This window comes from Hippocampus bargibanti, linkage group LG05 (assembly GCF_051943395.1).
Source record: "Hippocampus bargibanti isolate YZ-2025 linkage group LG05, ASM5194339v1, whole genome shotgun sequence".
NCBI classification, from domain to species: domain Eukaryota; kingdom Metazoa; phylum Chordata; class Actinopteri; order Syngnathiformes; family Syngnathidae; genus Hippocampus; species Hippocampus bargibanti.
The window spans coordinates 7,637,823-7,653,088 of NC_142738.1; the positions used below are offsets into that span (position 1 = coordinate 7,637,823).

General features: G+C 38.3%; 1 protein-coding gene across 4 annotated transcripts in view; it reads right to left on the bottom strand.

Annotated features, from left to right (window-relative positions):
• LOC148897691 (FERM domain-containing protein 5-like) overlaps nucleotides 1-15,266 on the bottom strand; it is a 66,595-nt gene that overhangs the window by 13,206 nt on the left and 38,123 nt on the right. For all 4 annotated transcript variants that reach the window (XM_088996073.1, XM_088996072.1, XM_088996075.1 and 1 more), the window contains exons 2-8: nucleotides 12,533-12,637; nucleotides 9,657-9,699; nucleotides 9,135-9,213; nucleotides 7,020-7,117; nucleotides 2,974-3,097; nucleotides 1,063-1,150; nucleotides 843-931 (exon numbers count right to left, since the gene is read on the bottom strand). In XM_088996073.1, coding sequence (XP_088852199.1) covers nucleotides 843-931; nucleotides 1,063-1,150; nucleotides 2,974-3,097; nucleotides 7,020-7,117; nucleotides 9,135-9,213; nucleotides 9,657-9,699; nucleotides 12,533-12,637 — 626 coding nt within the window. The remainder of the gene's footprint in view (nucleotides 1-842; nucleotides 932-1,062; nucleotides 1,151-2,973; nucleotides 3,098-7,019; nucleotides 7,118-9,134; nucleotides 9,214-9,656; nucleotides 9,700-12,532; nucleotides 12,638-15,266) is intronic.

Sequence of the window (15,266 nt, forward strand, 5' to 3'; positions counted from 1 at the left end):
AGTGCCATCAATCTTATTATGACGAGACCCATGACCAAAAAAAATTACTTGAAGATCAAGGTCAAAAACAAATGGCTGGTTGTACTCGCGGAAGGCCAGTATACGATGATATGAAACGTGAGTACCATACACATATTTCTGAGTAAAGCCTGAAAGAAGTCCAATTTTGAATCTTTCCGAAGTGTGATCTGCGCACATGCGAGAAGCACCTCGTTTCACAGGTAGTGACAGTTGGAAGAGTGCATAGTGTACAAACAGCTGTGCCATGAATAAATTATACATACTACGCGTGCTACACTAATACCGCTACTATGACTGATACTACGACTGCAACTACAACAAAATAATACAGTAATGATTTTGAAAGGTGTTTTTAAATGGATAATATATAATTATAATATATATAATTATAATACAGTAAAGTCTCGTTATATCGATATCGGATATATCGATAGTCCCGGTTATATCGATACTATTTCTATGCACGCACGGAGAAAATTACATGCAAACAGGGTCGGATATATCGATAGTCCCGGTTATATCGATATTTTTTCAGACTCCCTTGAATATCGATATAAGGAGACTTTACTGTATATAATTATAATATATATAATATATAATAATAATATATATAACATAATATATATAATTATATAATAATAATAGTAACAATAATTATTATTACATCATAATATACTATATATATGATGTATATTATAATATATTATATGTTATAATATATTATATATAATATTAGGTCAGTTTCAGGAAACTAAATAAGGCCCACGAGCTCATGTGGATATGCAATGTGGTTCTATGCCAAACAGCATCATTTTACTCACCATTTGATGAAATGTACTCTCTTGTTTCCCTGCAAGACCACAAAACCAAAGGGTGTGAAAGCAAGGAAAGCCGGATTTCCCGACACGTCCTGGAAGAGACAAAAGTCAAATGATGACATATCCAAAATATTGTACTATAGAGTGCGGCTCACGACGTGGTGTTGTTGTTGTTGGTGGTGGTGGGGGTGTCGTTGCTTCCGATCCGCATGAAGCAGCCCACCTTGCACGGATGCGGATCAACACCATATGTTTCCAAAATCTGGGCTTTCTGCAGGAAATTTCGTTCGGATGTTTCAGGTGTCTGTCCACTGAGACGGAATGACAAAACACAGAACATCAGGACTGGGGAACATAAATAAAGCAAAAAAAAAAAAAGGGACATCCATGAAAAAAAATAATACACATGAAATTAAAAATAGATATTTTCTTTCTATTTGTAGCATTTTATACTACTTGCGAAAAAGAATATTTTGTATTACTGAATACTGTTTATTTCATTCATATTTATCAAAAGTTACTTCCGGGTTGAGTGAACGCTGGCACGTGTGGCTGCCGCTGCTCACCCACAGAAAAACTTATCCTGTGACTGTAAGGTGACCGTGAGAGTTTTGAAAGGCTAAATGAAATGTATTATATTATTATAAATGTAAAAGGGTAGGAAAAAAAAAGTTTCATCCCCGAATTTACGTTGGTTTTTCTTGCTGGGGTGTCGATAAAGCACTGGTCAGACCTCTGGCTATGTTTTTTTTCCCTTCCACAAGGGAGCAGCGTTTCCATTTTTTCCATTTTAGCACTTTGTTCCAGCTTCAGCAGTTGTTAAAACGCTATATAAACTGATATGTATGTATTGCATTGTATTTTGGACAGCTGCCCTCATTTCAAGCTTATATAACTCCAGACCCATATAGTTTGGGAATTAACTTTTTTTTCTGATGAAAGAACAGAGTCTAAGGTTTCTTACGCTGCATTGAATGTTTATGTAGTCCTAGAACTCAATATTATATGGGTCCTGAAATTCAAGTGACAATGACAAAAACCATGGCACATGGAGTGGACATATACGTATGTGCACATGGTCTGGCACTGAATGAGTTAATTATTTTAGCCAACATTGGCAAATCTGATAGTTAACAGCCAAGTAATTTGGCACTACATTGATGAAAAAAATTGCCACTAGGGGGCAGCAGAGCCTCAAATAGCACATCGCCATCATTACTGGCATAGTTAATGTGTTCTCAATTGGCTTTTACAAGAAGTAAATTTTCTGAAAAACATCGAAAAAAAGCAATTAGAATTTGATATAATTTGAATATTATTGCACTCGATTAAAATAGGCTGAACTGATGTATCTTTAAAGAGAAGAGAAAAAAATAGTGTCATAATCATAATCATTATTATCATCATAATGGGGCATGTTCAGCAGTCAGCGACAATGTCAAGTCAAACGTGTGGCATTTATTCAAATGTTTATTATTATTATTATAACTGAAATGTATTCTTCTTCTTCTTATTATTATTATTATTATTAGTAGTAGTAGTAGTAGTATGATTATTATTTTGATTATTATTATGAATACTGTTATGATGATGATTATTATTATTACTATTATTATTGTTGTTATGATTATGATATGGTAGTGATTATAATAATAATAATAATAATAATTATTATTATTATATATAAAATATTATTATTATTATTGTTGTTGTTGTGATTATGATTATTATTTTGATTATTATTATGTTTAGTGTTATTCTTCTTCTTCAACTTATTATTATTGTTATGATTATTATTATTATTATGATTATTGTTATGATGATTATTATTGTTATTATTGCTGTTATGATTATGATGATTATTCTTATTAATGTTGTTATGATTATCAATATGATACTTCTTCTTAATAATAATAATAATAATAATAATAATAATAATAATAATAATAATAATGTAATAATAATGTATATAATAATCATATTATTATTATTATTATTATTATTATTATTATTATTATTATTATTATTATTATCTGCCAAACTGTTGTTTGTTACAAAATGAACTGAGGTCCATTCAATGCCACCGTACAGCAGTTTTCCCATCGCCCCCTATGTCGAGTATTTTCCATCTTACATCAGTTCTGTCTTGTGTATGTCTGCAATCCGCCGCTCCAGTTTCTCCGAATGTTTGGGGAAGAACTGGAATTTCGAGCTGTAACCTTCGGGGTGCTTCCCAGGGTCGTAATTCCCAATCTCAGCTGGTGGGGGGCACAAAAAGGTTATGTGAAGGTGATGCGCTTATTAAATTGAGTCTTCATTCGCATGACCCTGATACCGAATTCTCCAGTGCGAGGAGGACCTGACCAGGGAGGAACATCTTTAATGCATGAGCCCCTCCCCTAACCCTACAGCAGTATGCTTTTTTTTTTTTGATGATACGATCTCCACATTTCACCATGCGTGTCTTTGGCTAAAGGGTGATAGTTAGACCAGATAACCACTCACTCTAGTTTGGGGTTTGTCATTAAAAATGTGCTATATTTGGACGTTTTAGGGTCCACTGGTGACCACGTATGGCGAGGTTAGAGATGGGCAAAAGTATTTTAAAAGTCTTTTTACTGAACAGACACGATTAAATATCACATCAAAGCATTTCCACCGTTTCAACTCCATTACAGAATAGAGGTGTCGAGATGCTGTCAGCCATGATTGATTTTGTGGCATTTCACTCAAGGAGTGGAGGAACTACGGGGGAACATAATGTATTGAGTCACAGACATTATGTGACCCTTTTGAGGAGAAGCAGACTAGAAAATGGTTGGATGGATGGATGAATGGATCCATGGATCCATGGATGCATGGATGAATGGATGCATGGATGGATGGATGAATGGGCGGATGCATGGGTTGGGTGGATGAATGGACGCATGGATGGGCAGACGGACGTATGGATGGCTGCATCGGTTGGGTAGATGGATGTGTGGATGGATCGATGGTTCGATGGATGGAAGGATGGAAGGTATTGGGTGGATGGATGGATGCAAGGAAGGATAGATGAAAGGATGGGTTAGGTGGATGGATGGATGGATGGATGCATGGGTTGGGTGGATGGATGAATGTCTGGGTTGAGTGCATGGATGGATGGAAGGAAGGATGGATTGGGTGGATGGATGGAAGGATAGATTGGGTGGATGGATAATGGATGGATGCGTGGGTTGGGTGGATGGATGAAAGGATGAGTTAGGTGGGTGGACGGATGGATGGATGGATGCATGGATTGGGTGGATGGATAATGGATGGATGCATGGGTTGGGTGGATGGATGGATGGATGAAAGGATGAGTTAGGTGGATGGACGGATGGATGGATGCATGGATTGGGTAGATGGATGGATTGATGGATGATGGATGGATGGATGCATGGGTCGGGTGCATGGATGGATGGAAGGAAATAAGGATGGATTGATATAAGGATGGGTTGGTGGATGGATGGATTGATGGATGGACGGAAGGATGGATGGAAGGATGGGTTGGGTGGATGGATGAAAGGATGGGTGAGATGGATGGACGGATGGATGCATGGATTGGGTGGATGGATGGATTGATGGATGGATGCATGCATGATGGATGGGTGCATGGGTTGGGTGGATGGATGATGGATGGATGTCTGGGTTGGGTGCATGGATGGATGGACGGAAGGATGGATTGGGTGGATGGATAATGGATGAAAGGATGGGTTAGGTGGATGGACGGATGGATGGATGGATGGATGGAAATAAGGATGGATGGATAGAAGGATGGGTTGGTGGATGGATGGATGCATGGATTGGGTGGATGGATGGATGGTTGCATGGGTTGGGTGCATGGATGGATGGAAGGAAATAATGATGGATTGATATAAGGATGGGTTGGTGGATGGATGGATTGATGGATGGACGGAAGGATGGATGGAAGGATGGGTTGGGTGGATGGATGAAAGGATGGGTGAGATGGATGGACGGATGGATGCATGGATTGGGTGGATGGATGGATTGATGGATGGATGCATGCATGATGGATGGGTGCATGGGTTGGGTGGATGGATGATGGATGGATGTCTGGGTTGGGTGCATGGATGGATGGACGGAAGGATGGATTGGGTGGATGGATAATGGATGAAAGGATGGGTTAGGTGGATGGACGGATGGATGGATGGATGGAAATAAGGATGGATGGATAGAAGGATGGGTTGGTGGATGGATGGATGCATGGATTGGGTGGATGGATGGATGGTTGCATGGGTTGGGTGCATGGATGGATGGAAGGAAATAATGATGGATTGATATAAGGATGGGTTGGTGGATGGATGGATTGATGGATGGACGGAAGGATGGATGGAAGGATGGGTTGGGTGGATGGATGAAAGGATGGGTGAGATGGATGGACGGATGGATGCATGGATTGGGTGGATGGATGGATTGATGGATGGATGCATGCATGATGGATGGGTGCATGGGTTGGGTGGATGGATGATGGATGGATGTCTGGGTTGGGTGCATGGATGGATGGACGGAAGGATGGATTGGGTGGATGGATAATGGATGAAAGGATGGGTTAGGTGGATGGACGGATGGATGGATGGATGGAAATAAGGATGGATGGATAGAAGGATGGGTTGGTGGATGGATGGATGCATGGATTGGGTGGATGGATGGATGGTTGCATGGGTTGGGTGCATGGATGGATGGAAGGAAATAATGATGGATTGATATAAGGATGGGTTGGTGGATGGATGGATTGATGGATGGACGGAAGGATGGATGGAAGGATGGGTTGGGTGGATGGATGAAAGGATGGGTGAGATGGATGGACGGATGGATGCATGGATTGGGTGGATGGATGGATTGATGGATGGATGCATGCATGATGGATGGGTGCATGGGTTGGGTGGATGGATGATGGATGGATGTCTGGGTTGGGTGCATGGATGGATGGACGGAAGGATGGATTGGGTGGATGGATAATGGATGAAAGGATGGGTTAGGTGGATGGACGGATGGATGGATGGATGGAAATAAGGATGGATGGATAGAAGGATGGGTTGGTGGATGGATGGATGCATGGATTGGGTGGATGGATGGATGGTTGCATGGGTTGGGTGCATGGATGGATGGAAGGAAATAATGATGGATTGATATAAGGATGGGTTGGTGGATGGATGGATTGATGGATGGACGGAAGGATGGATGGAAGGATGGGTTGGGTGGATGGATGAAAGGATGGGTGAGATGGATGGACGGATGGATGCATGGATTGGGTGGATGGATGGATTGATGGATGGATGCATGCATGATGGATGGGTGCATGGGTTGGGTGGATGGATGATGGATGGATGTCTGGGTTGGGTGCATGGATGGATGGACGGAAGGATGGATTGGGTGGATGGATAATGGATGAAAGGATGGGTTAGGTGGATGGACGGATGGATGGATGGATGGAAATAAGGATGGATGGATAGATGGATGGGTTGGTGGATGGATGGATGCATGGATTGGGTGGATGGATGGATGGTTGCATGGGTTGGGTGCATGGATGGATGGAACTAAATAATGATGGATGGATAGAAGTATGGGTTGGTGGATGGATGGATGGATTGATGGATGGATGCATGGATTGGGTGGATGGATGGATGGAAGGAAATAAGGATGGATGATAGAAGGATGGGTTGGTGGATGGATGGATGGATTGATGGTTGGATTGAAGGATGTATGGAAGGAACGAAGGATGGATGGATGGCTGTGTTGGGTAGATGGATGGATGGAAGTTTTGCAACGGGAAGCTATTTTACATTGGCTGAGCATGTAAACAAAATGTACAGACATGCTCCGTTGGCCACTTACAAGCGGTTGCAAAGCTTCCCTTACAATAAACAGAACTCAAACAGTACTTATTTGAACCGAAAGGTTCAATTGTGTTGAACTGCGGAGATAAATAAAAGGAATCCTTTTCCTCTCACTGTAATCAGGGGCCTTTCACTTTGGAAACAAAAATACATGCTTAGTGGCTCATACATGTTCGTTGGCCATTTTCAGTTGGCCTTTTTTCTCCAACAAGGATTCATTCATTCGTCAGCCTGATGAGCTCTCCAGCCAAGTTAATGCGGAGTTAGTCAGGCAGCAGGTCCATATGTTCCCTTCCATTACCTTGAAGGATGTAGGCAGCCAGCAATGCGGCGTCCGAGGTTTTGCACAGGAGGCGACCGTGGTAAAGGTCCCTTTTGATTTGCAGGAAGACCAGATATCTGCAATGAAAAGACAACACCAAGCTCAGTGGGACGTCTAAGGACCATGCGGATGGGGAGCTGGAATATTGCAGCATCATCACTGGACACAAAAATCTGAATAGATGTCCAGTTGGAGCTATAAAATCCAAAATTTGAGACAAAATGATCTTTGCGTGAGCTCTTTCTAAATCCACAACATCTCCATAGAAAATGACAATTGGGAGCATGCGTCTTGAGTGATTAACTCATTCACTGCCAGACGTGCTAAAATGTACCCACTCCAGTGCCAAGGTTTTTATGCCAGGGTTTGGAAGCGGTTTGGTAAAATAATTAGCTTTTGAAAAATACAAATGTGATGGAAAGCATGTGTTGTTCTGTCATGTTTCATTCAGGGTTACCAGAGAAAGCTTTTGGCGTACTTCCCGCTTAACGAGTCCTTTGGCAAACAGTGTAATATTCATAACAAAGTCTCAGATTGGAAAAGCACTCAGTCTTTTTTAATCATTGAAGGCTATGATTACTTTTTATTACATAGAGAGGCACATTTAGAGATGTGGAAACATGCATACAGAATGACGAGCAAGGACGTTTGCAAAACAGAATCAATGCTATTTATTAATCTTTTGACTTCAAGACGGCGCCGCGAGAGTGGCTGCCTTTCCAGCAGCTCCTTTATTTTGTTTTTCATTTTCTTTTTTTCCTTTCCTTTCACTTTCATAACTGTGCTGCTGTGAAACGGAAATTCCTCCACTGCGAGACTAATAAAGACTAATCCAATCCAATGTATTTCTTGATTTATTTATTTTCTTGGTAATGGGGAGGTTGCGATTCAAAACTGATTGTTTTGTTTTTAATCTAAAGGGGAAAAAGCGTTGTGTTGAATTTACTAAGTGTATATTTTATATGTTGCCAATTGTGCTTGAAACAAAACATTGTATTTATTTATTTATTAATTATTTACATTTATTTATTTATATTTATTTGTATTTATTTATGTATTTATATGTATTTATATTCATTTTTTAAGCAGTCGATCGCCGTGCCACTAATGAAGAAGAAAGAAAATAGATAGAATAGAAGTTTTTATATTTTAAAATTTCATGCCGTCGAACACAAGGCCCACTATGGAAGCAGAGAAAATCTGGGGTCAATTTGAGGTGAATAGACACATCCTGTTAAACTTCCATCTTCATGGAGATCTGGCCTTGGACTAATTTAGGACTTGGTAAACTCCTTCACAGGAAGAGCTCATTAGCCATGTTAGCCATGTTAGCCGTGTTGATGGCGAAATTAGAAGGAAAACACACCAATAATGCGATGGTGAATCCTTGTGTGTTGCACCGAACAACTATTTGATATTCGTTGACAAAAATTTTTGGGGGTGCTACATTTCTCTCCAGCTGCCTCAAAATGACACGGAATAAATTATTTAATCGATTGCAAACACGTATGCTTTCCTCTTCAGAACTATTTGAATCATATTCACAATCTTCTCCGAATCTGAAGCCATTGTTTTGATTCTTGAGCAAGGGAAGACGTCTTGGCGTGACACCATGAACAAGGGGACGGGACCTTCTGAAACTGGCCACTTCCGGTTTCAATTTGAAATAGTTTTTAGACACTTTAACCCATTTTTATTGGTGTTTTGCATTTGAGTAAAAATATCAGCCTGCGTGTTTTGGGTATTTTAGATGCTATAAAACATTTTTCGGATGTCAGTTAGGAAACAAAAAAAATGGTGTCAGTTGTCCTTTAAATTGCATATACACTCAATAAATAGCTTGGCAGAGGGCTGCCGGCATCGGTCATGAATTGCTACATCCCCTGCCGGCAGTAAAAGACAATCTTCCTGTGTTTGAGCCTTTGTTCACAGTGTCCGAACAAACTTCTCTGACAACAAACTCAATTGTTTTAAACTTTCAAATAAGATTTGGAATGATGAAATCTTTTCTCCGATGTTCTAACCATTTCAGATCATGATTAATTATTGTATATATTTAGGTCAAGTCGTAGCAGTGAAAGAAAGAGGCTTTACCGAGTGATTTCCTCCTTTAGAGCAGCTGGATCTGGGGGGTAGAACTTGACACGAAGACACATGGTGAATGGAGGCTGAGCTGGAGGAAAGAAGGCAAATTACGACTTAAAATTTCAATAAAGAAAAATTGACCCAAATCCAACAATCAGCGTCACTCAAATAAATCAAGATCACATCAGAAAATCATCACAGCCAAACAAAACAGTGAATTTACAGTTTTGTGTTTGAAAAAGTTTCATTTAATTTTCGCTTACGTATGCAAGTCAAGAACTACTTTTGGGCCAGTTGTCGAGCAACCGCCCCAGCGAATTAATTTCGTGGATACAAAATTTTACGATAAATCATCAACCCCTTCAGCATCATGTTGAACTTCTCCTCTGAGAGTAACTAATCACTTTTTCATTTTCTGTTGTCATATCAGCTCGCTACTTTGTTAGCGGAACGTAAACAACATGGTACTTCCATGACAGAAGTTGGCTTGTCAAAGTTTTCGGGGATGCCAAAAAAATGAGCAGTACTTACATTTCATTTGCTTTGCAATGGACCTTGTTAACTCCAACCAGTGCTGCGTTGGAAGCAGAGCAGATTTGGTGACAAAAGTCAAAGCACACTTGCATACATGCGTTTTTCGTTCATGGTGAAATTGCAATGACATTTTTTTTAGACCAGTGCCCTTTCCAATATTTGGCAACGTAAAATTATGGTAACCAATTCATCAGGGAGGAAAAATGAAACAAACAAACAAACAAGCAATAAAATAAATAAACAGATAGATAAATAAATAAATACATCAATAAATAAATAAAAAAGATAAATTGGTAAATAAAGAGATATATAAATAAGTAAATAAATAAACAGAGAAATAAATAAATAAATAAATAAATAAATAGGGAAATAAATGAATAGGAAAATAACTAAACAAAAATAAATTAATAAACCAATAGATAAATGGGCATATAAATAAACAAATAAATACATAAATATATAAATACGTTATAAATAATAAATAAATACATACATAAATAAATAGATAAAAAGGTAAATAAATACATAAATAGACAGATACGTAAATAGGTAAATAAATGAACAGAAAAATATATAAATGCATAAATAAACAAACAGATGGATAAATAAATAAATAAATAAATAAATGAACAGATAGATAGATAGATAGATAGATAGATAGATAGATAGATAGATAGATAGATAGATAGATAGATAGATAGATAGATAGATAGATAGATAGATAGATAGATAGATAGATAGATAGATAGATAGATAGATAGGTAAATAAATAAACAGGGAGATAAATGGACATATAAATAAATAAATACATAGATAAATAAATAGGCAAATAAATAAATAAATAATGATATTTTGGTGTCCCACTACTTTTAGCGTGCATAATCCAAATTTCAGGCAGAACATTTGACTGCTTTTCATTACTTTCTCATTTAGTTTCATTACTTTTTTTATTTAACAACAATAGTGAAAAATCTCACAAAATAGTCTGATTCATTTTTTTTTAGCCTGAAGGAATGTTTGAATGTCAAAAATCTTTCTCTTGAATTGGAATATATTAATGTGTAAAACACCAACGGCGACAAAAATCGTCAAATATGTCATCCAATTTTAAAAGACCAATATCGTCTGATTATTCTGTTTTATTGAGTAATCTGTCCTGATTCTAAAATTTTAAGTCGATACCAGTTCTTCATAGACCACCAGTGCCAAAAAGCACAGTAGAGTTGACTGCCAGCATACATGTGAATACTTCATGAATGGAAGGTTGCCACCAATTCGCATTATAGATGTCTAGGAACATCGAATCGTAATTAAAGCAAACAATAACACGAATCTTCACTTTGATGTTTTTTTTAACTACATCTCATCCAATGTATATTTAAAGGACAACCGACGTCTCCAGACAAGTTGTGTCCATAATTTGTAAAATGGCTTCAAATGACTTCTACTGAGCGTATTTTACAAAGAATCCACCGCATATAGCTATATTTTACGTTTTAAGACTAGCGGTGAATATTCCGGAAGTCTTGTTTTTGAGTTGGTGACGAGTCCGTACGTGACGTCACTGAAGGAACGTCCCAGACCGAAATAAAGGACACATTGTAGCAGTCCTTCCATCACGTCAATGCATTTTGCTGTACTTGTTTGGTCTGAAAACTTTGTGTTGCACAAAAAAGAGGCAGAAGAGGGCGACAAAGCTCCGTGTAAGGAATTAATCAGTCTGTGGAAATGGGCTGATTAATTCCTTACACGGAGCTTTGTCACCATTTTCTGCCCCTTTTTTAGTGCTACATTTCCCCCCCGTCCCTATTGCCTCAAAATGGCACGGAATAAATTCTTTAATGGATTGCAAACATGTATGCTTTCCTCTTCAGAACTATTTGAATGATCTTCATAACTGGATGAGTAACAAGAAAGCATATTCTCCGAATCTGAAGCCATTGTTTTGATTTTCCAGCAAGGAAAGACGTCTTGGGGTGACACCACGAACAAGCGGGCAGGACCTTCTGAAACTGGCCACTTCCGGGTTCATTTTTTTTTGCAAATTTTGGACACTTAAAGTCATTTTTATTGGTGTTTTGCATTTGACTAAAAATACCATACTGTGTGTTTTGGGTATTTTAGATGCTATAAAACGTCAGGAAACAAAAAAACTGATGTCGGTTGTCTTTTAAAGTCAAGTCAAACGTGATTTCTATATGTGCACAAAGCAACAATGCCGCATTCTTCCTCTTGAGTTCACATCTATCCATTCTGAGTAGGTGGGGGACACACTGAACCGGTCGGCAGCCAATCGCAAGGTACACATAAGTTAACAACCATTCAAACTCGCACTCACACTTAGGGACAATTTAGAGCATGGGTGTCATTTTTTTTTGCCACAGCCCACATTGTCGTTACGGTTTCCTCTTGGGGGCCGTTATGAATTTGGAGAAGCCATTACAATGTTTAGTCTCCTCCACATATTACATATAGAGCGCACAAAAAATGAACGAATAACTAGTTTTTAAATTTGAAGTAAAAAATAACACAATGTTTTCAGACGAAACAAAGTACACACAATGCATTGTGTGTTGCTTTCTCGGTCACAGGGGTTCCCTCGGTGACGTCACGTAGGGGATCGTCATCAACCCGAAAACAAGACTTCCTGAATATTCAGCGTGAGTCTTAAAACGTAAACTATAGCTATATGCGGTGGAATCTTTGTAAAATGCGCTCAGTAGAAGTCATTTGAAGTGATTTTACAAATTATGGACACAACTTGCCCGGAGGCGTCGGTTGTCCTTTAAGTATTTTTTTTTTTTTTGTGGGGTGGATAAAGACAAGCGAATTAGCTTATGTGAGCATTTACAAGGGATGTTGCAGCCACTTACCCGCTGCTTGTCAGGGTCCACATATCGGATGCCGAAATAATCTTTCTCCAGCAAGTTGAGGTGGTGGCAGATGAGGTCAAACAGATACTGGCCTTTTGCATCTCGCTGTGGGAAAAAAATGGAAAATGTTCAATGGCAAACAAACCCATAAAAAGAAGTACGAGAAGAGTTGACATGTGATACCTGTTGAAGCAATGACTTTATTCAGTCAATATTACAGTACCGTATTTTCCACATTAGAAGGCGCTTCGGAGTACAATATGCACCTTTAACTCATTCGCTGCCATTCTTGAATTCATTCAGAGTTTGACAAATGTCACATTGAGCGCCATTTCCGAATTGATTCGGGTTTTTGTTTTTGCCGATAAAGTGCTGGTCAGACCTCCGACAATGTTTTTTCACTTCCATGAGAAGGCAGCATTTGCCTTTTTTGCGTGTTAGCTCTTTTTATAACTTCAGTTGTTGTTAAAGCGCTATATAGACCAATGTATTGCATTGTATTTTGTACACCTGCCCCCATTTTAAGCTCATATAACTCCAGACCCATATAATTTAGGAATTAACTTGTTCCTGATGAAATAATAATAATAATAATAATAATAATAATAATAATACATTACATTTTAAGTGCCATTCAAAGCTCTCAAGGACACTTTACAGTCACAGATAAGTATAGGTACAATAATAAATAAAATACAATCACAAATAGAATAGAATAGAATACAGTTATAAATAGAAACAAGTTACACAGAAAATGTGATTTTAAATAGGAGGGTTTTGAGATGGGATTTGAAGCTGGGAAGAGAATCGATGTTACAAATGTTGGGAGAAAGTGAGTTTGGGGGCAGAGCAGCTGAAAGCCCTGTTCCCCATCGTGCTGACGGGCAGGGGGGGCATACAGAGGTGGAAGGAAGAAGAGGATCTGAGGGAACGAGAGGGAATAGAAATTTGAAGAAGGTCAGATAGGTAAGATAAAGAAGATAGCCTAAAGATTCTTACGCTGAATTGAATGTTTAGGTATTCCTAAAACTCAATATTATGTGGGTCCTGCAATTTGAGTAAAAATGACAAAAACCCTGGCACTGGAGTCAACACATTTTTGCACATTTTGAATGACTTAATGAATGGCCAATTTTAGAACTATTTTCAGATACAGTATAGTATGCACCCCATTATAATGCACATAGAAAAGACACAGTTGTGTGATGCATCCACTAGATGAAGCTATGCAAAAGGAATACAATACAATACAATACAATGTCCTTCTCGTGTGCAGTTCTTGTACAGTATATCTCTGATGATGATTAGTTCTGCTCCCCAAAATTACTTGTACCTACCAGCATGACTGTGGCGCACAAAATTAAAGCACACAAATGCAATATTAGTCAAAGGCTTTTGAATTTTAATTGACATTGACACAAATGGTAGAAATTGCAGCCAAGTTGTTCAGTTTAGTTTTCGGAAATGGAGTCGAGTGAAATGTAAACCTAAGCCATGTGAGCGATAGACTGACTTCATGTAGTATTAGAACCATCTGAGGCGTCTGTCGGTGGAAGCTTAAAGGGCTGATGTATTAACTATATGCAGAGATTCTCCTAGAAATATATAGCACATCCTATATAGCACTTTGCAAAAACAAATCTCATCCTAGTGCGAAACAATGTAGGACACGTTGGAATCAGACCGAAACTCATTTTGCTGAGATAGAAACCAAAGTGCCCGCTGTCACACTTTGCATTAACCTCTTCAAAGAGAAGCAGTAATTCGTCACTTTTAATCGTGTACAGCCAGGAGGGCTATAAAGATGATTTACATAAGACCATTAAGAAGGGCGATTACAAGCAGGCGCATTACTACTAGCAACATTTCATGTATTTTTGAAGTAAAAAGCTTCGAAATGCAATCCAGGAATATATTGGAATATAAATGCGGATATAGTGTAAAACACCTTGAAGGACATATTTTAGAAATAGAGTCGAAATAGTGTTGTGATATACTACTGAGAGCAACTAAAGTTGACTGCTGCCATTTTATTATCCTTTTACGGAAAAAACAAGCCTGTGACGAAAAGGTTTCTTCAGGAGTCATCTGTACTTCTTTGAAGATGTCAGACGTTTCGCTCCTCATCCAAAAAGCTTTGTCAGCGAACTAAAATTGTGCTGGTAGCTGTGACCCTATATAGAGTATATGCCTAATGTCCAGAGGTGGCGGTGCCAGACCTCTGCCTTGATAGGTCCTATTTATTAATGTACAGTACAGTTGACGGCTGAAGAAACTTTTCCTCGATGAACCACTCCATAAATCCTGTGCACATAAATAAAAGCAAACAAACACTAAATAAATAAATACGTGAACAAACAAACAAATAAATACAAACGCACTATACATCAATAAGATAGATCAATAAATAACTAAAATAGATAATTATAAATAAATACATAAAAATAAGCAAGAAATAGATGAACAAATAACTAACTAAACAAATATATAAGCAAAAACAAACAAACCAACCAAACAACTAACTAACTAACTAAATAAATAAAAAGAGCAGCCACTTCCAAAGACGATGCAATAAAAACATACAGTGCAACCTAAAACCAAGGTATTTCATCTTTTTTTTTCATTTTCATTATGCAGGTGACTGAGTAGACAAATATTTAGCCAATATTTTTAGAAATACAAGATATGAAAAGCTAAAGTCTCACTCTGACTTAAAATATTCGCCGAGTGTTTT